General features: G+C 34.5%; 2 protein-coding genes and 1 long non-coding RNA gene across 4 annotated transcripts; 2 read left to right on the top strand and 1 right to left on the bottom strand.

The window, feature by feature from the left end:
* Positions 1–1,147: 1,147 nt before the first annotated feature.
* On the bottom strand, positions 1,148–5,621 carry LOC130738748 (probable RNA 3'-terminal phosphate cyclase-like protein). Of its 2 annotated transcripts, XM_057590885.1 has the most exons (8): positions 5,329–5,621; positions 4,503–4,633; positions 4,131–4,345; positions 3,904–4,056; positions 3,071–3,249; positions 2,829–3,004; positions 2,477–2,693; positions 1,148–1,764 (listed from the first exon to the last, which is right to left on the bottom strand). In XM_057590885.1, the coding sequence occupies exons 2-8, from the start codon at positions 4,505–4,507 to the stop codon at positions 1,555–1,557; spliced, it is 1,155 nt and encodes a 384-aa protein (XP_057446868.1). In that variant the 5' UTR covers positions 4,508–4,633; positions 5,329–5,621; the 3' UTR covers positions 1,148–1,554. The 2 variants fall into 2 exon arrangements, with proteins under 2 accessions (XP_057446868.1, XP_057446869.1); XM_057590886.1 differs by lacking the exon at positions 4,503–4,633 and having other exon boundaries at positions 5,329–5,615.
* A 1,953-nt stretch (positions 5,622–7,574) lies between these two features.
* On the top strand, positions 7,575–10,374 carry LOC130735533 (uncharacterized). Its single transcript, XR_009018491.1, has 7 exons — positions 7,575–8,869; positions 8,955–8,995; positions 9,082–9,178; positions 9,264–9,385; positions 9,589–9,717; positions 9,807–9,914; positions 10,004–10,374. It is a non-coding gene; the product is annotated as an uncharacterized LOC130735533 (long non-coding RNA).
* Positions 10,375–11,821: 1,447 nt separating this feature from the next.
* On the top strand, positions 11,822–13,336 carry LOC130735534 (uncharacterized). The gene is made up of 2 exons (XM_057587483.1): positions 11,822–11,946; positions 12,042–13,336. Exon 2 carries the CDS (start codon positions 12,107–12,109, stop codon positions 12,938–12,940), a length of 834 nt encoding a protein of 277 aa, XP_057443466.1. The 5' UTR covers positions 11,822–11,946; positions 12,042–12,106; the 3' UTR covers positions 12,941–13,336.
* Positions 13,337–20,350: the final 7,014 nt, after the last annotated feature.

The following is a 20,350-nucleotide window of genomic DNA, read 5'->3' on the forward strand; positions in this document are numbered from 1 at the left end:
TTAACGACAAGAAAGAAAACTAAACAAAATAAAGGAATATGTTTTTTTTGTCAAAAAATAAAGGAATATGCTTGTTAACCACAATACCAGTAAAAGAAACTTCTGATACGGAGAGGGGTGATGAAGGATGTTAAATATGGCACCCCAAGCAACCAATTTAACACCCCACTTTAAAACGGAGATTGTCTAAAATACTCCTAAAATTTGTACATTCCGGGATTTGTAATCCCGGAACTCCTATTAAGCTGCATTTTGGGAATTTAAATCCCGGAAACCATCCATTATAACTTCCAAGTTTTAAATCCCGGGAATTTAAAACCCGGAACACAATAAACATGGTTTCCGGGATTTTAAAACCCGGAAAAATGCATTATCTAACATACAAAACGTTCCAGGATATCCCGGAACATAATTTGCCTTCCGAATTCTAAAACCCAGAATACTACATAATCTAACTTATGACATGTTTTGGGATTTAATTCCCAAAATCTATTTTATGTCTTCCGGGTTCTAAATCCCGGAAAAAGTGTGAAAGGTAAAGGGGAAGAGGTGTGGATTTGAAATGAAGAGGGTATTTTGAGGTTTTAATTTATTGGGTCGGGTGGGAATTTGGTTGGGTAGGGTGGGAAATTTAACACCCGATGAACCGGGAGAGTGCCTTACCCATCCTTGTTTATCCAGCCTTGGGCCTTTGTTTTGGTCGAAAGCTTTATGCCATTTAATGAGTGCATTGAACAGATTTGGGCCTCAATCTCTAATCCTAGGTAATCGAAACTAAAGTTTGACTAGCCCAAGCATACAAGCAATCCTCAATTTTGTTTAAATCTCTTGCATTTTTATATCCTCTAAGTTTTGTATTAACTATTTAGTGTAAATATTTATCATTTACATTACAATGAAATTAAACATATACATATGAATTTGGTAAAAATATTTTATGCACATGAATAAATTAGTTTTTTTTTTTAACAAAAGCAAAAAATAAAAACTGACCGGTTAAATCCAATTTTCATCACTGGGCGGTTTTGGACCAGTTAAACATTTGAACAGATCTTGATTGGTTTAGCCAGTTTTTGAATCTGCCATTTTTTTCAGCAAAACGAACGGGACACCGCTCCGGCCAAATTTTTAGAACACTGGTTACAACTTGAAAGTGAGAATAATATACATGCAAGAACAGTGCAAGAAAATTTACACTATCAACCAATAAGATTTTAAAGATTTAGCACATTAGCTAATAAAATTACATAAAAACTTCAAAATCTGATTGGACCATCTATGTATATAAAATATTTTCATAAATTATATGTAGGTAAACTTAATATCATTTGTGGGAAACGCTCCAAGATATATAGCTAACAAAATTGGGTTACACTTGAAAGTGAGCTTCACCGGTTAATTCTATTTTTGGGAGGGGATAAATCATAACCATTGGAACGATGATGCTATATCATGAAGCTTCAGTTGCATTCATTTCCAGGTGCCGAATCTAGCAGTTATTTGAAAATTTCAATTCACTAGACTCATTGGATTGTATAACACCATGGAACATGCTCACGAGATCTTTCGAGAAAGGTTCTTCATGCCATAACCAATACACTGGAGAAAAACTGATGGTGTCTTTGGATCTGGTTTGAGAATAAACTTCACATCAAGAAAATCCTTAATGTTTCTGAGGGTTTCAACCCCGTGCTGGGAAAGTTTTCCAACACGAACCTTGGAAATATCTTGAGGACATAGAGCGCAAAGAAGAAATAACAAACCCTATAAACAAAAGAAATTCAAAGATAAGGAAGCAAATTTCATCATATGCACATCTTCATTCAAACACACGTGTGAAAAAAAAAATTAATCAGCAACTTATTTCAGTACCAAAAGATTACTATTTACGCCTCCCCCGACATAAGTTACGTAGTTCACACTTCACACTTTAGTACAAAACTCAAATGAAACAATAACAGAAAATTAGGTGATTAGTCTAGAAATGGACAATTTCATAATGAAAAGAATAGCCCAAAATGCAGGTGGTAGAAATGTCACAGGAGGGTAACTGGAAATTTGTCCAAGAGTGACATGTCAAAAGAGGGATTATTGATGAGAATGAATTGGAGTTTCCAGTACCAAACTTGACAGATAGCAGTCCAATAGAGGAGGAAAAGATTTTAGAGGTATGCAGAAAGTGGGATGGTGCAAGCGGAGAAAGGGAGGTGAGGGAGGAGATAATAAAAGTACAAAATATTGTGTGAAGGAGAGAACTCAGGGCCATTTTCATATCTAACAGACAACAAATTTTTGTTCTATTGTAATTTGTATGGAGTCTACACCTGTATAATCTATAATCTACAGTTTAGTACCAGTATCTGCTAATTGTGATCATCTATAAGGATTTTGCCTCCATATTTCTATCTTTTTAATAACAGTATTTATCATTTGGTAGAAAAGTATAAAAATGGGTTGAAATTGGTGACATGCTAACCTGATATGTTGAATCTACCACTCCACCTTGAGTTATCTCCCCTAGTAAATCATTAGCAATCCCCTCACCAATAACCTCTGGGGGCATAAGATCCATTTTCTCATCATCAGCAAGGCTAGAAACATCTTCAGCCCTAGCATGAGAAACAGCAGTTTCTGCAGAGATGAAGCAACCAGAAGTAGTCTCCGCAACCAGTGAAATTCCATAGCCAGGAGAGCTGTGCCAGCAAACGACCAATTAAAAAGAAAAAAAAAAAAGGAATTGTGTTTTTATGAAATATGGTTTCCTTTATTTATATATTCCAAAATTCAAATTAAATATTCCACAATATCTACAATGAAAGGAATCATACTTTCCAGCCTGAGGACCTGATCTATGATCAGAAAAAATGTGCACATCCGACACTAGTGGATTTATGATTCCACGGGCAGCTTTAATCATGCTGTTTTCAAACTGAGCAGACACTCTGGCTGAAAATGTAATTCCTCTAATCCTCTTGACAAATCCCTCATCAGTCCAATTAACAGCCTGCCAGGAAGAACATATAAGATAACAAAATAAATTGAAATACAGATAAAAGATTCAGAATCATACTGTTAGACTCTGAACAACAGGAAGTGACAAAATAACTTCGCCGCCACCACTTGGAGGTAATCCACGACTCTCTATTTTAAGATCCAATCCTTCAGAGGCAACTTCAAAGCGCCTTAATATAGGCAACACAACATACTTGAAGGTGTCAACTGATGGATCCCTCGAATCATTTGTGATTCCTGACAACAATATATTGACCAGATTTAATTTGCATCTTCAAATATATCTTCTAAAAAGTCCTTTTATTTTAGTTTTGAAGCTTTTACATTCTTCCTTTATCTTTATTCTTTTCAGTAGATGAAGAAATTTCAAGACTAGGGAGGAGACTCCACAGTCCACAACATACAAGACTAATTTTAAAATAATAATAATTATATAAAGAAAAGAAACAAAGTGCAAATTCATGATAGCAACACTTTAGAAGTATCCATGAGCGGAAGTGTTAAACACCATGGAGGAAAAGCCAAACATAATTTGATCTCAAGTCCAATTTGGAAGCAAAGAAGACACCATAAGTGTACAAGTGTTACTCTAGGCCACAAAAAAGAAACATAGAAGTGCTGCATTGCACTCCTACCATGCACACCATAGAGCTGAAAAAAATGTATACTACATATAACATTGGTCTCCTTCATCCAGTGAAACCTTTATATCGAACTTCATAGTAAACAAGCATGGAGGAAACACTCAATGCTCTCTGATAATCCCAAAAAGGTAGTTCAAAAAGTAAGTAGCCACTAAGCAGTGCCAAAATAAGTGGCCTCATTCAGGACAAACAAGAAATTGAGTGAACTTGATAAATAGAAAGGGGTAACAGAAAATGATAAGTATACCTTTGAGTCTAATGGTAATGGGTTCCTTGGCAAACAAGCCTAGCAAAATGAGTGGCTCCAAGAAATAACCAATGGATCGAGACACACCACAGTCGTATGCACGATGTTGTCTTCCACCCATAATAGTTCCCGGCTTGTACTTCAATTTGGTACCTGCCCAAACCCAATGAGAATGAATCCCTTACTATTTATATAGAACCAAACTTGACTAATAAATTAAGAATTACCTGTTTCGTTGATTTCCACAAGGCAATCATCGCAGATGGTATCAAACAATCGGAGCAGCAAAATCTCATGGCTGCGTAGACCAGGCCAAGTCTCGTCGGCACGTATGTCCTCAATAAGAATAGGAGTGGAGGAGAGAGTGGCAAGAAGCAACCGCTGCCTAAAGCTTTGGCTTCCCTTCAGCCTCTTGTAAGAAGTCTTCCCCATTCTCCTTAGGCTACACAAACAAACACAATGCATTTAGCACAAATTGATAAGCAAAATGAGGGGGGGGGGGGGGGGGGAACTTAGGCAAATTGAGAGTATTGAAGTTAGGCATGGCGCTCAAACACCCCACATTCCTCCTCTGTCCCTCTCCCCACCCTGATTCCTACCACATGTATAATTATCCTCAGTCCTCATTCCGGTCACAAGTATATTTATCCTGAAGAGGAGGGATGTACTGAGTCTATATTTACCCCCCAAATCCTCATTCCTGGACTCCTCCTAGGTACCCACAAGGATCCTGAACTAGTATTCAAAAATTAAAAATTAAAACCCATATAGTTAAAAAGTAAATTTAAAATTACAAAACATCAATACATTAAGTTTGCCTCAACAAACACAGAGACACATATAAAAGTTCAATTAAAAAATATCAACAAATCAAAATTGAAGAAGCACCACGAAACACAAGCACAATGCAGGTGTTTGGAAGAGCTTATGTAAATAGCTTATAGCTTGCTTCTAAGCTATTTTGAGCTTATTTTTATAAGCTGTTCAGATTAGCTTATGAATAAGCTCTTATGCGATAAATGCTTATTGCCATAAGTATTTACTGTCATAACTCATAAGCACTTAATTAAGTTGTTTAACCAAACACATCAATTGTCATCAACTTTTGCACAAAAGATATGCTCAACATTGATCATATTTCTTTGACACAAATAACTCCTCTCATCTCATGGACACTTCTCTATTCTTTGGTGTTTAGCTTCCTAAGCTGGACTAGTTGTCAATCAAGCTACCCAATTGCAAAAATAAAAGAAACATCAAATTATGATATAAAAACTAATTGAATTGAAAAAGCTAGTTGCAGTTAAAAGGACTACAGAACATGATTTTTCAGGGGCATGTTAGTGTTAGCAATGTGAAGCAGAAAATATCACAGTGATATGCAAAGCGACCAATATATACTAGTTGAGCGACAGTGACCACTACCTGAGAAGACGACGGAGGGGATGAGAACGGCCACCGGAATACAGGCGCGGCGGCGACCGGAGAGCGATCCGACGGTTAGGGTTCGCTTTTCCAAAATTAAGACGTGAAAGAGAATGATGCTGGCGGCATGGTTAGGTGATGGCGCTGGGAATTTGGAAAAGGTGTGGGGGTACTTTTGGAAATCCAGAACTCTATGTACCCTTTATATGGGACATATTTGATTATTATTTAATGATTAAATAAGTTTTTTATTTAGTATAAACCTCCGGTATCCGGTCATCCTTTGAATGCTGTCAGATTCGGAATTTAGTCATAGTTAAGACTTATCACCCCTCCAATAGAGTGTGTTGGGATGAGCAACTTTCCTTATGAGAAAAAAGTTTATTTTTCGTCCAATCATTTTGAGAAACACTTGAAATAGTGGATTTGAACTCTAGTATCATTGTCTAATGTCGAGCTAGTCTTGATATGCCATGCCACGTATACCGTTTTTAAAGATGTGGCATCTGAGGTTTTTTTTCATCAGAAAAAACTTAATCCCTAATTTAGTCACCATAATCTAGTCGTTATTCTTTATATAGAGTTGCTTGCCATTTTTCATGGATTGGTGGTAGTTTGAGATTATTGATACATGCATGTAGTCTGTTATTCTAATTTGCTTCATGTCATTTTATTAGTTTTGAGCCTCCTTCGAGCTTTCACGTTTATGCCGTGTTAATACAAAACATTAGCGATCTGCTCTGTAGGAAGTGGGAGGTGAGGTTGGGGCACATCCTAAGAGATGAATATATATTTTAACGGCCGGTCTTTAGAGTCTCTGCTCATTGCGGATGTTATAGGGACCAACTTTGCATGGTTGTAGTTGTAGGTGCTTTGGGGGAGGTGGGTGGGGTTCTTTGTTGTCTTAATTTTTTCTTTCTTCGACATGCATGCATTTCTATAAAAAGAAAAATTCTGATTATATTTTTGTGTGTTTGTCATCTTTCATTTCATCTATTGCAGGGTAATTGGAAGGAATAAATACGCAGGAAAAATAGAGGCATGGTTGAAAAATTATGTAGGTTGGCTTAGAAGTTTCACAACTCACAAGCATGCAAAGCAAATAAAATTTTATATTCTTTAATAGCGTGGAAAAAAACGTTAGCTTTAAACAACATCTACACCAACACCAACACCAACACGTACAATTATTATTTGTCTATATGCACCGTTGGAATGGCATGAAATTCATTGATTCTTTCTTATCGTCATGATTATATTCGTTTGAAAAAATGTGTTTGTTGTGGTACCTTAAGTCACGTTAAAATATGATATCTAAAATGAGTTGACAAAGTAATAAAGACTCATGTTTCACATGAATCACCAATTGCATTTTCTCAATAATATACCTTACGATTAATGACATCGATTCGATTAGTATTAGACTTCTCCCTTGATCGAAACCATGTTGCTCAAGCCCAATGTTAGGATCGAGATTCGCAGCAACCGCTTCAAGGTCGCGGTGGAGGCCAACAAAGATCGTCGGATGACAGTTGAGTTGCCAAGTGAATAAGGCCAACAAAGATCACATGTCATTAATCTACTAAACCACCTAATGTGAGTATCCCACCCAAATAAAAATGTGGGTATGACAGAATTCACCTTGAAAAAATATATCATTGCATTATTAAATTATAACTTATTAATTTTTATACCTTTATTTTTGAAAACTAATATTCAATATTTAAGTAGTACATGAAAAAATGGTTGCCTATAAAAAAAACATGAAAAATGGTTACTAGCATCGAATTTTTAATGAGGTAAAAGTTGATGCTAAAGTTGACTTGTGTTGACTTGATGTTGCTATTGTGGCTCACGTTAAATGGATTGAACCCAATGATCTAGGATCAGTCGCGATGGCAAGCACGACATTTAATTGGTATTGGTTTAACTGACTTTAAGCTGACGTAACTCACTTGGCATTTCAACGGACACAAATTCATACTCACTTTGTTTTTATATAACTGTCATGGAAAAGAAAAAAACATCCATATTAAGAAATGCAATTAATTTTGTTAGTTTTTAGACAAATAAGATTTAATTTCCTATTTTACCCTTTGAAGTTTATTCATTTTCTCTCATCATTTATTCTCCTACATTATCTACTCTATATATTTCCATTTTTTCTTCTGATATAAGAAGTTACATGCCTTTTCTCTCATTAACCATTTGGTATTCTGCTTTTATTTTTATGGGAATCATAGATACTGAGAATATCTGAATTTATTGCAATTTATAATAACAGCATGAACAATTTAACATACATTAATATATGAGGGTATTTTTGGAAAGAAATTAGTATTTGCACCTCCTTCCTTGAGCCACTGAACTTTAGATTTCTGGCAAAGCAATGATTCATGTAAATTTGTGATGAGCAAATATTTTCCCAACAACTCCTTCCTTTCCAGACCTTGCTCTCTCGTTGATTGTTGATCCTCCGCTTTCAAATCAAGTTCATTCATTCTCAAAACAACCTCACTTCTCTTTGTGTTCAAGATTTCCAAAAACCTCAAAGTTTCACTTCCTCAGCAAAGATTTTATAATTAATGATACATACACATCTTACTTTCTCTTCCATCTCATTTGCACACATTTTTATTCTTATCTCTCTCTACATTTCCTGTCACATCACAAATTGTATCACTCATTTCTCTCTTATTTCTTCTTTACCTCACAAGGTGGAGGTGGATTTAAATTGTCAACTAAACATCATTCAATATTATATTAGTCTACCTAAAGTTAGGCTATGATAATTTTAGCTATAAAAATCAATACATATATTAAAACATAATCATTCTAAGAAGTTGTTAGCTGATGTGTCAGCTCCACAAATTTTTGGCAATATTTTATTCCCCCACCTGAATAAACTGCAATATTTTATTCACTCACCCATTATTTTAATACAGTTTATTCCAACACCTTCTCTCACCTTCTATGCCATCAATGCGTTTTTCTTTTTCCCCCTCCCAACCACCGGTGTCTCTTCTCATTCTTCTTTTTTTTTCCCTCTCTTCATTTTCCCTTCTTAATTTTCCTCGATTTTGTTCATTCTTTTTCGGTTTTTCCGTGCACAACTACATTCTTCCTCTGTTATTGATGGCTTCGCCGCCCATTTTGTTCACCCAATGTTATTCTCACCAACCAAAATTTGTTTTCTGTTTTTTTTTAAAACAATTTGGTGCATTTGTTCCCAAACCATGATTGTTTTTCTTTGATTCTTCAGCTTCTGCTGTTTAAAATTCAAATTGTTATGTCACTCCATCTCTTCTATAAAAGGGTTTGATTTCTCAAGCCCAGACCCAGAAACCCTATTCGATAATTTCTTCCTAATCCCTTTTCAAGCTTTTTCGCCATGTCTCTTAGGGTTGATGATGTTTCCAGCATTGATGTTTCGAAAGAAACGTGGTCTATCGTGGTGAAGGTCATTCGTCTTTGGTTAACTCCAAGCTATTCTGGATCTAAACTACCGTCGTCTTTAGAGATGGTTTACATGGATTCAAAGGTTTTGAATTTGTTCCATCCCCTTTCAATCAGTATTCTTATTCTCTATATTTTCTAATGGTTTGTTTATTCATTTGTGTTTTCAGGGTGCTAAAATTCAAAGAACCAGACACGTCCTACCTTATAGGTTTTTGTTTCCTTTTGACTGTAATTGTTGTTTTTTTTCCATGTTTTTGCTCTCACTGACTTATTTTTCTTTTTGGATCTTGGCAGATGTGATAGGTATCCTGACAGGGTCGTCCGGGGAGCAGGAGTTCGAAAAACATGGAAGAGTGCAAAAGAGGATTACATTAGAACTTGATCAGGAAGGGTATGTTTCAATCTGTTTATTTCCTTGCAGCCTATATTTAGTTGTGTTTGCAATGTTTGTTTATTTTGTTTTTGTTTTTCTTTAGGGTTCGCATTGAAGCTTCTTTTTTTGGAAAATATGTGGATGAAATAGTTTGTCAGTTGGCTTTTGGTGACATGACTAATGCAGTTGTTGTAATTCAATTTGCCAAGATCAAGCCTTTCAAAGGTATTTATTTAATCTGCCTATCATTAATTGTTCCTTTTCTGCAATTCTCAATTTTTTTTAAATCGTTTACAAGAAAGGCTAGCATTCAGAATGTTTATGGCGCTACAAGGATTTTTTTTAATCCTGCAGTTGAGGAGGCTGCTCCTCTTCAACCAAGGTTACTATCTGTTTTTTGATTCATGTTCTAACTGAATTAATTTCAGGTTAAGGAAGACCAAGTTGAACAAACTATTGAAGCTGTAGTTCCTAACAATGAATCTGGATCTGTGAATTTGAGTCCTTTTTCTGTCCAAGTTGATATTGTATCCTCTATTTCCAAGAACCCTGAACTGGTGCTTTGATTGCTTATTGTTTGTAATTCTTGATCTTCTTTCATTTAAAAATTACAGAACTGTTAATTCTGATTTTTTATATTTTCCAGACTGATGTTAGTGAGGTTGATGTGAATCTTAAGCAAAAAACAGTGGCTGGAAGGAAGGTTAATTCTGTGGCAAACCTGAAAGAAACTTCTCCTCCGGATGAGAATAATGTTGTGCAGTTTCTCGAATGCTTATGTTAAGTTTATTAATTATATTTTATCTCATCTATATGTTCTGATTGGTTTTTTCTTTTTTTTAGGTGAAGGTTTGTGATGTTGTTGACAAGATTGAAGCTGCACTTCCTGACAATGTATTATCTCAAGTCCCCCTTCAGGCTGGAAACAATGATTCTCCTCCATCCAAGCGTCCTGTCCCTGTTGATGTTGATGCCCTTGCAAATGGTGTTGGAACAAGAAGCCGTTGAAGATTGTTAAGCAGGAGAAGATGTGAAAGATCAAGATGTTTTTTGGAGTTGTTTTTTGTCTTTTGGTGTTTTAGTGGGGTCTTTGACCCATGAATTTCTCTTTTAAGAACTTTGGTTATTTTGTTTCTTTTGTTGAATTTTGTTTCGAGTTGCTCATTGTGCTGAGCTTGATGGTTGTAATGACATTGCTATGATTTTTGCTTTCATCATTTTGGATCATAGCTAAATTTAATTTTCATGTTTTCAACGGTGATGTGTTTTCCATGATCTCTATTTTCTAATGTGTAATAAGTTTATTTATATTATGGTTATTGGTATTATTTGGTCTGTGGGTAAACCTGTCTCTTTATGTCAGGATGAATATTTCAAAAATGGGTTAATTTTTAACGAATTGAAAAATAAATTATTATTTATCTATTTAAATGGAAATTTCGATAATAGAAAACCTTTTGTTTTCTAAATATTTTGCTGGGCCCAGTCAATATTTTTTTGAAACAATAGGGTGTGATGAAAAACTTTTTGACTTTGAAATTTAAATTTAAAAAAATAACAATTATCAACGACATGCCTTTTGAAACAATTGGTTGGCATTTTATCTTTTTTCTTGAAGCACAAGAATATTATAAAATTGCATTCGTTATTAAGTTGTGTTTAATCTGGAGTTCTAAAACCAATTTGTATGCCTTTTTGACAATATTTTCGTTGTGATTTAAAACGATTTGACTTTGATATTCAAAGTTTGAAAAATATTTAATCAACAACATGCTTTTTGAAACATGCGGTTGTGATTTTATTTTTTTACTTGAAGCACTATAATATTGCAAGAGCTTTTTATGACTTCTTAATTATTAAATTTGAATTTCAATGTCAATTGTTTTTTGATCACATCTATGTTTTTTAATTCTGATTCAAAGTTATTTATACAGAAAACCTCAATTAAATATGAATTTTTTTTAAAAAAAAAAATACTTGTCGTTTCATATCCATAGAATGTGGGATTTCAACTTGCATGATATTTAATCGGTTGATTTATTTATTTTTAACAAAAAAACAACTATTCAAAAAAAAAAACAAAAAACAAAAAAACTATTTGGGACTCTCTATAAAAGGCGTGATAGTCTTTTGCGTTTCCAATACTTATAATATTAACGTTCTGTTTTGAAAAAATGAAAAATTGATTAAACACTTCATCTTCTTTATGTCTGCAACCGTTTTTACTTTTGGAATTAACATTATGAGACTTTCTCTCTTCCTGAAGTGGGAATTTAATATTCCCATATCCCCACAAACACTCTTCCATCTTCCCAAGTAAGTTTCTGTTCAAACTATTGTTAAGTGGGCACGTGTTATTATGTGGTTTTGCATGCCATTACATCAATCATTTGCTTTTCTACTCATTGTTGCATATCATCTGCAGTGTATTTCGAAATCTTCTTCTTGCAACTTCTATTCTCTTCTTCATTCTAGTAAACCCATTTCACAATGAATCCCCAAAATTTTCCCCGATTGTTCTACAAGAGTTTTCTCCCTGTTGTGAGCCGGAATTTGGAGGTAAATATGTGTTCACATTTTTTCTCCCTTTATGTGTTTCAACATGTCTACTTCAGTGCATGTGATTTTTCTTTGCAACATTTTTTTTACAGTACGAAGGGGAGTTGGATCGTGGTTATGTCAGGCATCACAAGCAGAAGCTTAAGAAACAGTGGTTGCTTAGGGACGATGGCGGTAACACTCATGTTGTGGAATACAACATGGATGAAAAGGAAGCTTACACGAAGGTACATTTTAGCCTATCTATAAAAGTGATTCTAAGTTTGTATGTTTTTTATTTTTCGCTGTATTGAGATTTCAAATTTATTTCCTTTCTTCACAGATTTTGAATGCTGTGGAGTCAAACAATGGGTTTTTTTTTTCTTATATGGATTTGGGGGATCTGGTATGACGTTTGTGTGGAATACACTTTCTGCTGCCATGCGATCTAAAGGGAAAATTGTCCTGAATGTTGCTTCTAGCGGGATTGCTTCATTATTATTGCCTGGAGGAAGAACAGCTCACTCAAGGTTTTCTATCCCTATTTCAATCCATGAATTATCAACCTGTAATGTTCGGCAAGGTTCTCAAAAAGCTGAATTACTTCAAAAAGCAAGCCTTATAATTTGGGATGAAGCTCCAATGATGAACAAGCACTGTTTTGAAGCTCTAGACAGAACTTTAAATGACATTATGAAAACTGAAGCAACTTTTGGCCATCCAAAATCATTTGGAGGGAAAGTTGTAGTTTTAGGGGGAGACTTCCGGCAAATTCTTTCGGTAATCTCGAAAGGTAGTAGATTTGATATTGTTTCATCTGCGGTTAATTCATCTTACCTATGGGAGCATTGCAAAGTATTGAAGCTAACAATCAACATGAGGTTACAACAAGCTGCATCTTCATCTTCTGCAAGTGAAATCAAGGAATTTGCAGATTGGATTCTTCAAGTAGGGGATGGAACAGTGAAAACAATTGATGATGATGATTCAATTATTGAGATTCCCCCTGATCTCTTGGTGAAAGATTGTGATAATCCTTTACTTGAATTGGTTAACTTTGCATACCCCAATATTGTTGCTAATTTGGAAAACTCAAAATATTTTCAACAAAGAGCACTACTTGCACCTACTCTAGAAAGTGTAGAAGAGGTCAACAACTATATGCTATCTATGATTCCTGGGGAGGAGACTGAATATTTGAGTTATGATACTCCATGTAGATCAGATGAAGATCAGATATAGATGCAGAATGGTTCACTTCTGAATTTTTGAATGATGTTAAATGCTCTGGTATTCCGAACCATCGAATTATACTCAAAGTTGGGGTCCCTATTATGCTCATCCGTAATCTAGATTAGGCTTCTGGTTTGTGTAATGGCACTAGATTGACGGTTACAGATTTGACTCCTTATATAATTGTAGCTACCGCACTATCAGGACTAAAATCAGAAAAACCTGTTTATATTCCTAGAATGAGCTTGACTCCTTCCGACACTGGCCTCCCTTTTAAATTCCAACGACGACAATTCCCAATAACTGTTTGTTTTGCCATGACTATCAATAAGAATCAAGGACAATCTTTGTCGCATGTTGGATTATATCTTCCACGACCGGTGTTCACGCATGGTCAATTATATGTAGCAGTATCAAGAGTTAAATCCAGAAAAGGGTTGAAGATTCTCATTGTTGATGACAAAGGAGTAGTTTCAAATAGCACTCGAAATGTGGTCTATGAAGAAGTATTCTAAAACATATGATTGGTTAGTTATAAACTATTTACCCTTGAAAATTATGAATTCTTTTCAAATGTTTTCATTATGCTTGAAGGTTATAAATAAAGTCTTTAAAAGACGTTGAATAAGAAAAATAGAAAATCATTACTAACTCATTCTCCTACTTTTGCAGGTCCCTTGGAGTTCAATTATAGAAAGGAAGAGATGGCAGTCCAAGGATGCATTAACTAATAGTGATATCTATGTATTTTTTGTGCCTTTATTGAATTTAGAAGAGATTCTATTCAAAAGATATTCAATTTGAGTTCAAATTATTGGTAAGTTTAATGAAATTTGTATTCATATTTGAACTTCAATGGATTGTTGTCTTTTTAATTTGTTAATGTACAAAGTTCATTATTTTTTCGACGTGCAACGCACGGGTAAAAACACTAGTACCAACACATGTTAGCATAGTTGACAATGATGAAACATTTTCTCTCAGAAATTGTGTATTTGATTTTCATTGACGGCGTGAAAACTGTGTAGATGGACGATTCATAAGTACCTTCGTAAGTGACTTATGATTCTAAAAACATTCTTTACCAATACTTATAACGGATCCGAACTCACTCAAACTTTTATTAGCTAAAAAAAACTTATAACTTTGAAATAACGGTTAACTAAAAAGCATATATACATGGTGCAGTCTTTGAGGGATGAGGGTTGGGGACAATCACATAATTTCGCAATAGTGGTAGTTGACAAGTATTGATACACGTGCCTTTTAACAACGAACTTGACGGCCTAGCCATCCACCACGTCAACAGTGACGTTTCATTTCGTCACTAACGACAACAATTGGTAAGATTTGGTTGGGTACACCCATCACATGCACTGCAATTTTAAGGCATGAGTTTTTAAATGCTGACCTGGAGTCTTTGACATAAATTTTAACGTAGAATTTTTTTTTCTTGACATGATTAAGCGTAGAATTCTTATAAAGGGTTAATTTTTTTAAAGAAATTGTTATTAATTTTTTTTTGAAAGAAACATAGATCTCAGAAATCAAGCAGGCATGGAAGTTATAGCATCAGAGTTTACAAAAGCATCACGACCAGGAGGTCCTTCCTCTATCCAAACCAAAAAAGAGGATGGTCCCCGGGCTAAAATGTCAGCGGCTCGGTTGTCGGAACGACGAACAAATAAAACATCAATGTTTGCAAAAGATAAAGCTAAAGTGACATCCTCTTCATATTTAAAACAAAGTGATATTGTGTTATAGTGATAAATGTTAGGGAGGTCGGTGTAATAATCATATATCTCAAGAGATGTACGTCAGTGCATTGTTTCGAATAAAATAAGGATGGTTAGTGTATTGCTAAATAATATAGGAATATCGATGCAATAATAATAAATCTTAGGAAAGTCCAATGTAATTTTCTATTTTTTTTATCTATACACTCTTTATTCTATTTTTGCTTGAACCACATGTTTAAGTAATCATGTTTCTACCTCGGGTACGACCCTATACGCGATAAATACACTCTTCAACGTAGATCATGTACTTAGCTCATTTTTCACAAAATTAATATATTTATTAAGTGGTAAGAAATATATTAATTATTTAAAAAATAACTCAATCATAGGGAGGTGTGAGAGAATATTTCAATATAGTGTGTTGCTGACACAGAATTTTCAGTACATGTATGATTTTTGTTTAGAAGGACTAAAATCCTTTTTGAATCTATATAACATGAGTGCTTATATATGCAAGTGTTTGAGAAAATTTATATAAACTGTTTATTGTCTATTTGTTAGTTGTTTTGGGCTTATATTCATAAGATGTACGTATACACTCGTTCTTAGTTAACTGTTCGAAAAGAAAAGAAACACACATATTAAGGCGTGCAACCATAAACAAAAAACTAATAAAAATGAGAAGAAAAAAAAAGACAACACCCAACAACTAATGACAACGCCACCAAAGCCTCCACACCACCTTCAGGTCTAGCTGCAACGCACAAAGATCTACATAAAAAAATCTACCTACACAACTAGAACTCCCTTCATGACTTGATGTCATAGAGATCAGTCTGGTCGAAAATTCATCACTGCAAGAGGGAGGGATCCCCTCGCCACAACTCCAAAACTAGTAGAAGTGTAGAACATCTCAGAGAACAAAGTATTACATTTTTTATAGGTGTTCCAGAATTAACACTCAGAACGGGTGTAGGCCACAAACCCTTGCAGCGGCAGGTTTGGTAATAACCTATATATTCGTTTTTAGATATATGCAAAGATCATTTACAATGATGTCAATGCTCTCTTTTATAGAGGCATTACATGAAAACCCTAGTTCCTAGGCTAGCTAATTGGGCTAGTTGGGCCTTGAAACACTCGGCCTAGCTCCCTTACATACTGTGACCGCCCAAAGACGATTGTTCTAAACAGAACTTCCTTAGTCTACAAAGTCTTCACCCTCGCCCCTAGGGAGCATTCTCCTGAGCCCTTGATTGTCCCAGACTTGAGGGACCTCTTTGGGGGTGGGGATCTCGTCCCGTTCGATAAGTGTTATATATTGACTTGTACTTAGTGAATAAGAGACTTCTAAAAAATAGGAACATGCATATGAAGTCATAAATAATGTTAATATTGTCATTTTATTAAGTATACAATTTTTGTCTACCGTGAGCTAAAATAACTTGGTTCACGAGTTAAAATAAATTTTATGCATATTAATTTTAGCACATGATAAGCTTATTGTAAATACTACGATATTGAGAGCGGGCAGATTCGAGAAAGGAGAGATAAAAATATGAAACTCAACCTCATTAAGTTAGGGAAATCCACATGGAACTCATGTCCTCCTTAATTTTAATTTATTTTATTTAATCTTATTAATTCAATTATGCTTCGAATTGTACGTATTAACGCAATGGAAACACTAAAGAAAACTGTTGATGTAATTTCAACTTTTTGGGACTGGGAGACAATTTTGAGAATGCATCCTTTGCTTGCTTGATGATCTTGAAATGTCTCTTTGGTGCGTATCCTGCGCGATAATAACAATATAGCTGATTGTATGACACAACAAGCTTCTCGTCTCTTGACTTTCAACGGTATGTCTCGAAATCTCCCCCTTCTTTTGCTTTTGCATCATTATATCTTAACGTCGTTGTGTAGTGTTTGTTCTTCATTTAATTTTCCTCTTAGAAGCAAAATAATAATAATTTAAAAAATAGGTGTTAAAAATTAAATTTTTTTCAAAAGATCAAAATCATATTATTGAATGAAAAAACTTGAGACCAACCCTCTCAAGTAGGCTCCAAAAACATAGAACAAAGACCATAATCAAAATAAAAAACAGAAAAGATGCAGCAAAAATCCTAGGCTGCAACTAGAAGTGTCAAAGGCTAACATTGCTCAAAGCCTGGTAGAGCCAAAGAAAACGCTAAGGGGTATTGAGCGCTCAACACCAGATTTGGCCATATGGTCTGCAATAGGATTTGCTTCTCTGTAAATGTGAACCACTGCCACAACTGCAAGCTCTTCACATAGGTTGTCAATCAGATTCAGCTCATTTCGAAGCTTCCAAGGTCTGTAGAATTGCTGTTTACCCAGGCTACTGCAAGTGAGGAATCCCTTTCAATCACGAGGTGTCTGAGGGAGTGTTCCTTGTTGAACTGCAATACTTTTAGAATTGCAAACACTTCTGCTTCGTATGCCCATTTTATTCCCAAAGACTCAGAAAAAACACCATCGAATTCTTTGGCGTGATTCCAAATCACACCACCTGCTCCACTCGGTCCAGGTTTGCTTTTCGTGGAGCCATCAACATTAGCTTTGAGCAGGCCCAAATCAGGAGCATTCGAAACACTAGAGCGAAATTTGGGTGTTGGAGGCTTAATACTTATTTCATCAAAATGTTGTACAAATTCGTAAGAGGAATAGAGACATTCTTTCCACCATCCGTGTATCCAAGCAGAAATTTGAGATAGATGAAAATCCCATATAGATTCAAAAGAGACAGAATGATTGTTGAATATTACCTGGTTTTTTTCTAGCCAAATTGACCAAAATATGAGTTAAAAATTATATAAGAAATTTGAAAATTAAATCAAATTTTAACAAAACATGAGTTAAATAACAAAACATTTTGTAATTATTATTTAACTATACTATTACAATTCCAACTATGTAAGAGCATCTCCAATGGTAGGAACTTATTTTGGGACTTAACTCAATTTTTGTGGGCCCAAATTGCCACATAGGATTTAAGACACTCATAAGGTCTTCATGCATATTTCACTCTAGTGGTTGGGATCTTATTTTACTTTTGACTGGACCCACAGTACCCAATATATTTATATTATTTATTTCCCTCCCTAATTTTCACTTTGGTTATGGTATTGAAGGAGAGAGAAAAAAATATTATTTTATTTATGATCCCACATTTGAGAGTACCTGAGCTAAGGCACGGATCTTAGCTTTTGCTAAGATCTCATGCCATGTAGGATAGCTCCAATGGTGAGATCTAATAAGATCCATATCTTATTTTAAGGTCCCAAAATAAGAACTCCATTGGAGAGGCTCTAACGAGTTCAGGTGGGTGTTAGAGCATCTTTATCCATTTTACTAACTTTTTACTCCAACCCAAAAACTCTTAAAAGTTTCTATAGTTGACCCCACATTCAACTACACACTTTAATTATATGATAAAATGATAAGCAAATATAATAATATTTCATAAGAACATATTTATGAGAGACACATGAGAGAGAAGTTTTTACACTACCACACCTAAATTAGACATGGTGAAAGAACTATTTCTCTCCAATGATATGAGACACTAATGAGAGTCTCTTTAGTGTGAGACACTCCCATTAAAAATGTTCTTCTTAGTACCCCGTAAACCCATCTTCATCTCTACTTCTTCCATTTCAGATTCAGGTTCAGTTTTTTCAAAAATCCAATCAGTGCACTAGTGCAGAATTTCCTTATCAAAGTCAAGGTCAGAATTATATGAATACACACATGTTGGAGTTTAATTATCATCCTACGCATGGTGGTCATATAAATATAATGGTCACGGTTTAGGTTTCCCAGACATTATGACTCATATTTTAATTTCTAAAAACTATAGATATACCAAACAGGATAACAAACTTGCTATCCAAATATCCAATTAGATGAAAGGCATCATGCCACCATACAATGAACCACCGAAGCACGCATTCGCCGTCCAAGAGAAACATCCATCGTTCATTCACGAAACGGCGCCGATTCGCCGAAGCACTTCTCCTCCATTTAATATGGAGTCAACACTTTTTATTCATGCATAGTCACAATTGATCACGATTCGTTCTAAATTAATTTTTTATTTTATTTTAATTACATAAAAATAACTCATATTTTATCTTTTAACTTTGAGTTAAATAAGTAACAAAATTATTTTATAATTATATCCAAATTTATTTTAAATTTTTAAATGATTTATAATTGGACAAAAATCTAATTAGCTTATTTTTCCAATGTATGAAAAAAAAAAGCTTATTAGCTTTCTTAGCTGCAGGCTCTGAAATAAAATAATAATTAATGTGACATTTTACTTTTAAATATGACCGATGATAGCAACAAAATCATGTTTTTACTTTCCGAAAAATTAAAAAAACAAAACCATGTTTTATTGGCTTAAGCGTGATTCCAAATAGGAATAGTAAAAATCTGATTCATAACACCGAAGCAAAAAAAAAAAAGTAGTTAATTTATCCATATCTATCTAGTCTATTCATAATCGAATTCCACAGTCAAATCTGTGTACGAAGTTTATAATTTTAGGAGGCTTTCCAATCCCATTTGGTTGAATTGAACCAATATTACTCGCGCACACTAAGAAACAAAAATAGAGGCTTTGACCACAGCCGTGAACGTTTAAATTCCACTATCTCAATGTTCACACATAGAATTTCAGTTATAGCCGGTATTCACACGCATAAACCTTAGTTATAAGTAATTATAATATACTAAATTAGTGCATATCATCACTTGTATGAATAATGCTTAACAAAAAAAACTTGTATGAATGATGAATGAATTTAATTTTTATACATATATGGTCAATATAAAAAGAAATTTAAACAATTTTTGAATGCTAAATCACCTAAGATATAGATATAGAGTAAGTTTTTAACATTGAGAGAATACTAGACACATGTTATAATATTATTGAATCATAGAAAACTAAAATAATATCTCCTAATATGTATTTTAAAAAAGATTGGTGAACACCATAACAGTGCAAACCACTATCAAACACCACTTTTGCTGTGGTTTTTAACCGCTGCAAAGTGTCCTGTAAGTTCAAAACCGCCACAAAATGAGATGTCCAAGAGTAGTTTATACTATTTAGGTGTTTGTGAATCATTGTTGGTCTTAAAATAACATATCATATTACTAATAAATAAAATAAAATAAAAGTTTTTTATAGAATGCACTGATTGTGCTGGGTCCATTTACCTTTGATGATTTAAACCGCCTCTTAATCAAAAAAGTAGATTATCTAACTATAGGGTTGTAACTTGTAAGTGGGTATGGTTCTTGTCCCTTGGAGCCTCTCGTGGTGTTCTGAATTTTGCCTTTCAAGTTGCTGCTGCTGCTGGTCCGTGGGGTGCAGCTTCGCTTGTCTTGCTGTCCTTTATTTTGTTGTTTTCTTTTGTTTTTTTAGTTGTCTTTTTGCTTCCTTTCACTTGTATGCCTATTTTCTTTTTCCTGTTTGTTGTATTTGCTCTTAACGCTCAATTGGGAGAGTCTTTGATCCCAAGTATTATTCTATCTATATATATTTCAACTTTCAAAAAAAAAAGTGGGTATGGTTCGATCCTCAAATTCGATCCGAACTGAACACATTATAGTGGGTTGGATTGAATCATCGGTTTGG

Source organism: Lotus japonicus, chromosome 2, assembly GCF_012489685.1.
Source record: "Lotus japonicus ecotype B-129 chromosome 2, LjGifu_v1.2".
Classification (NCBI taxonomy): Eukaryota; Viridiplantae; Streptophyta; class Magnoliopsida; order Fabales; family Fabaceae; genus Lotus; species Lotus japonicus.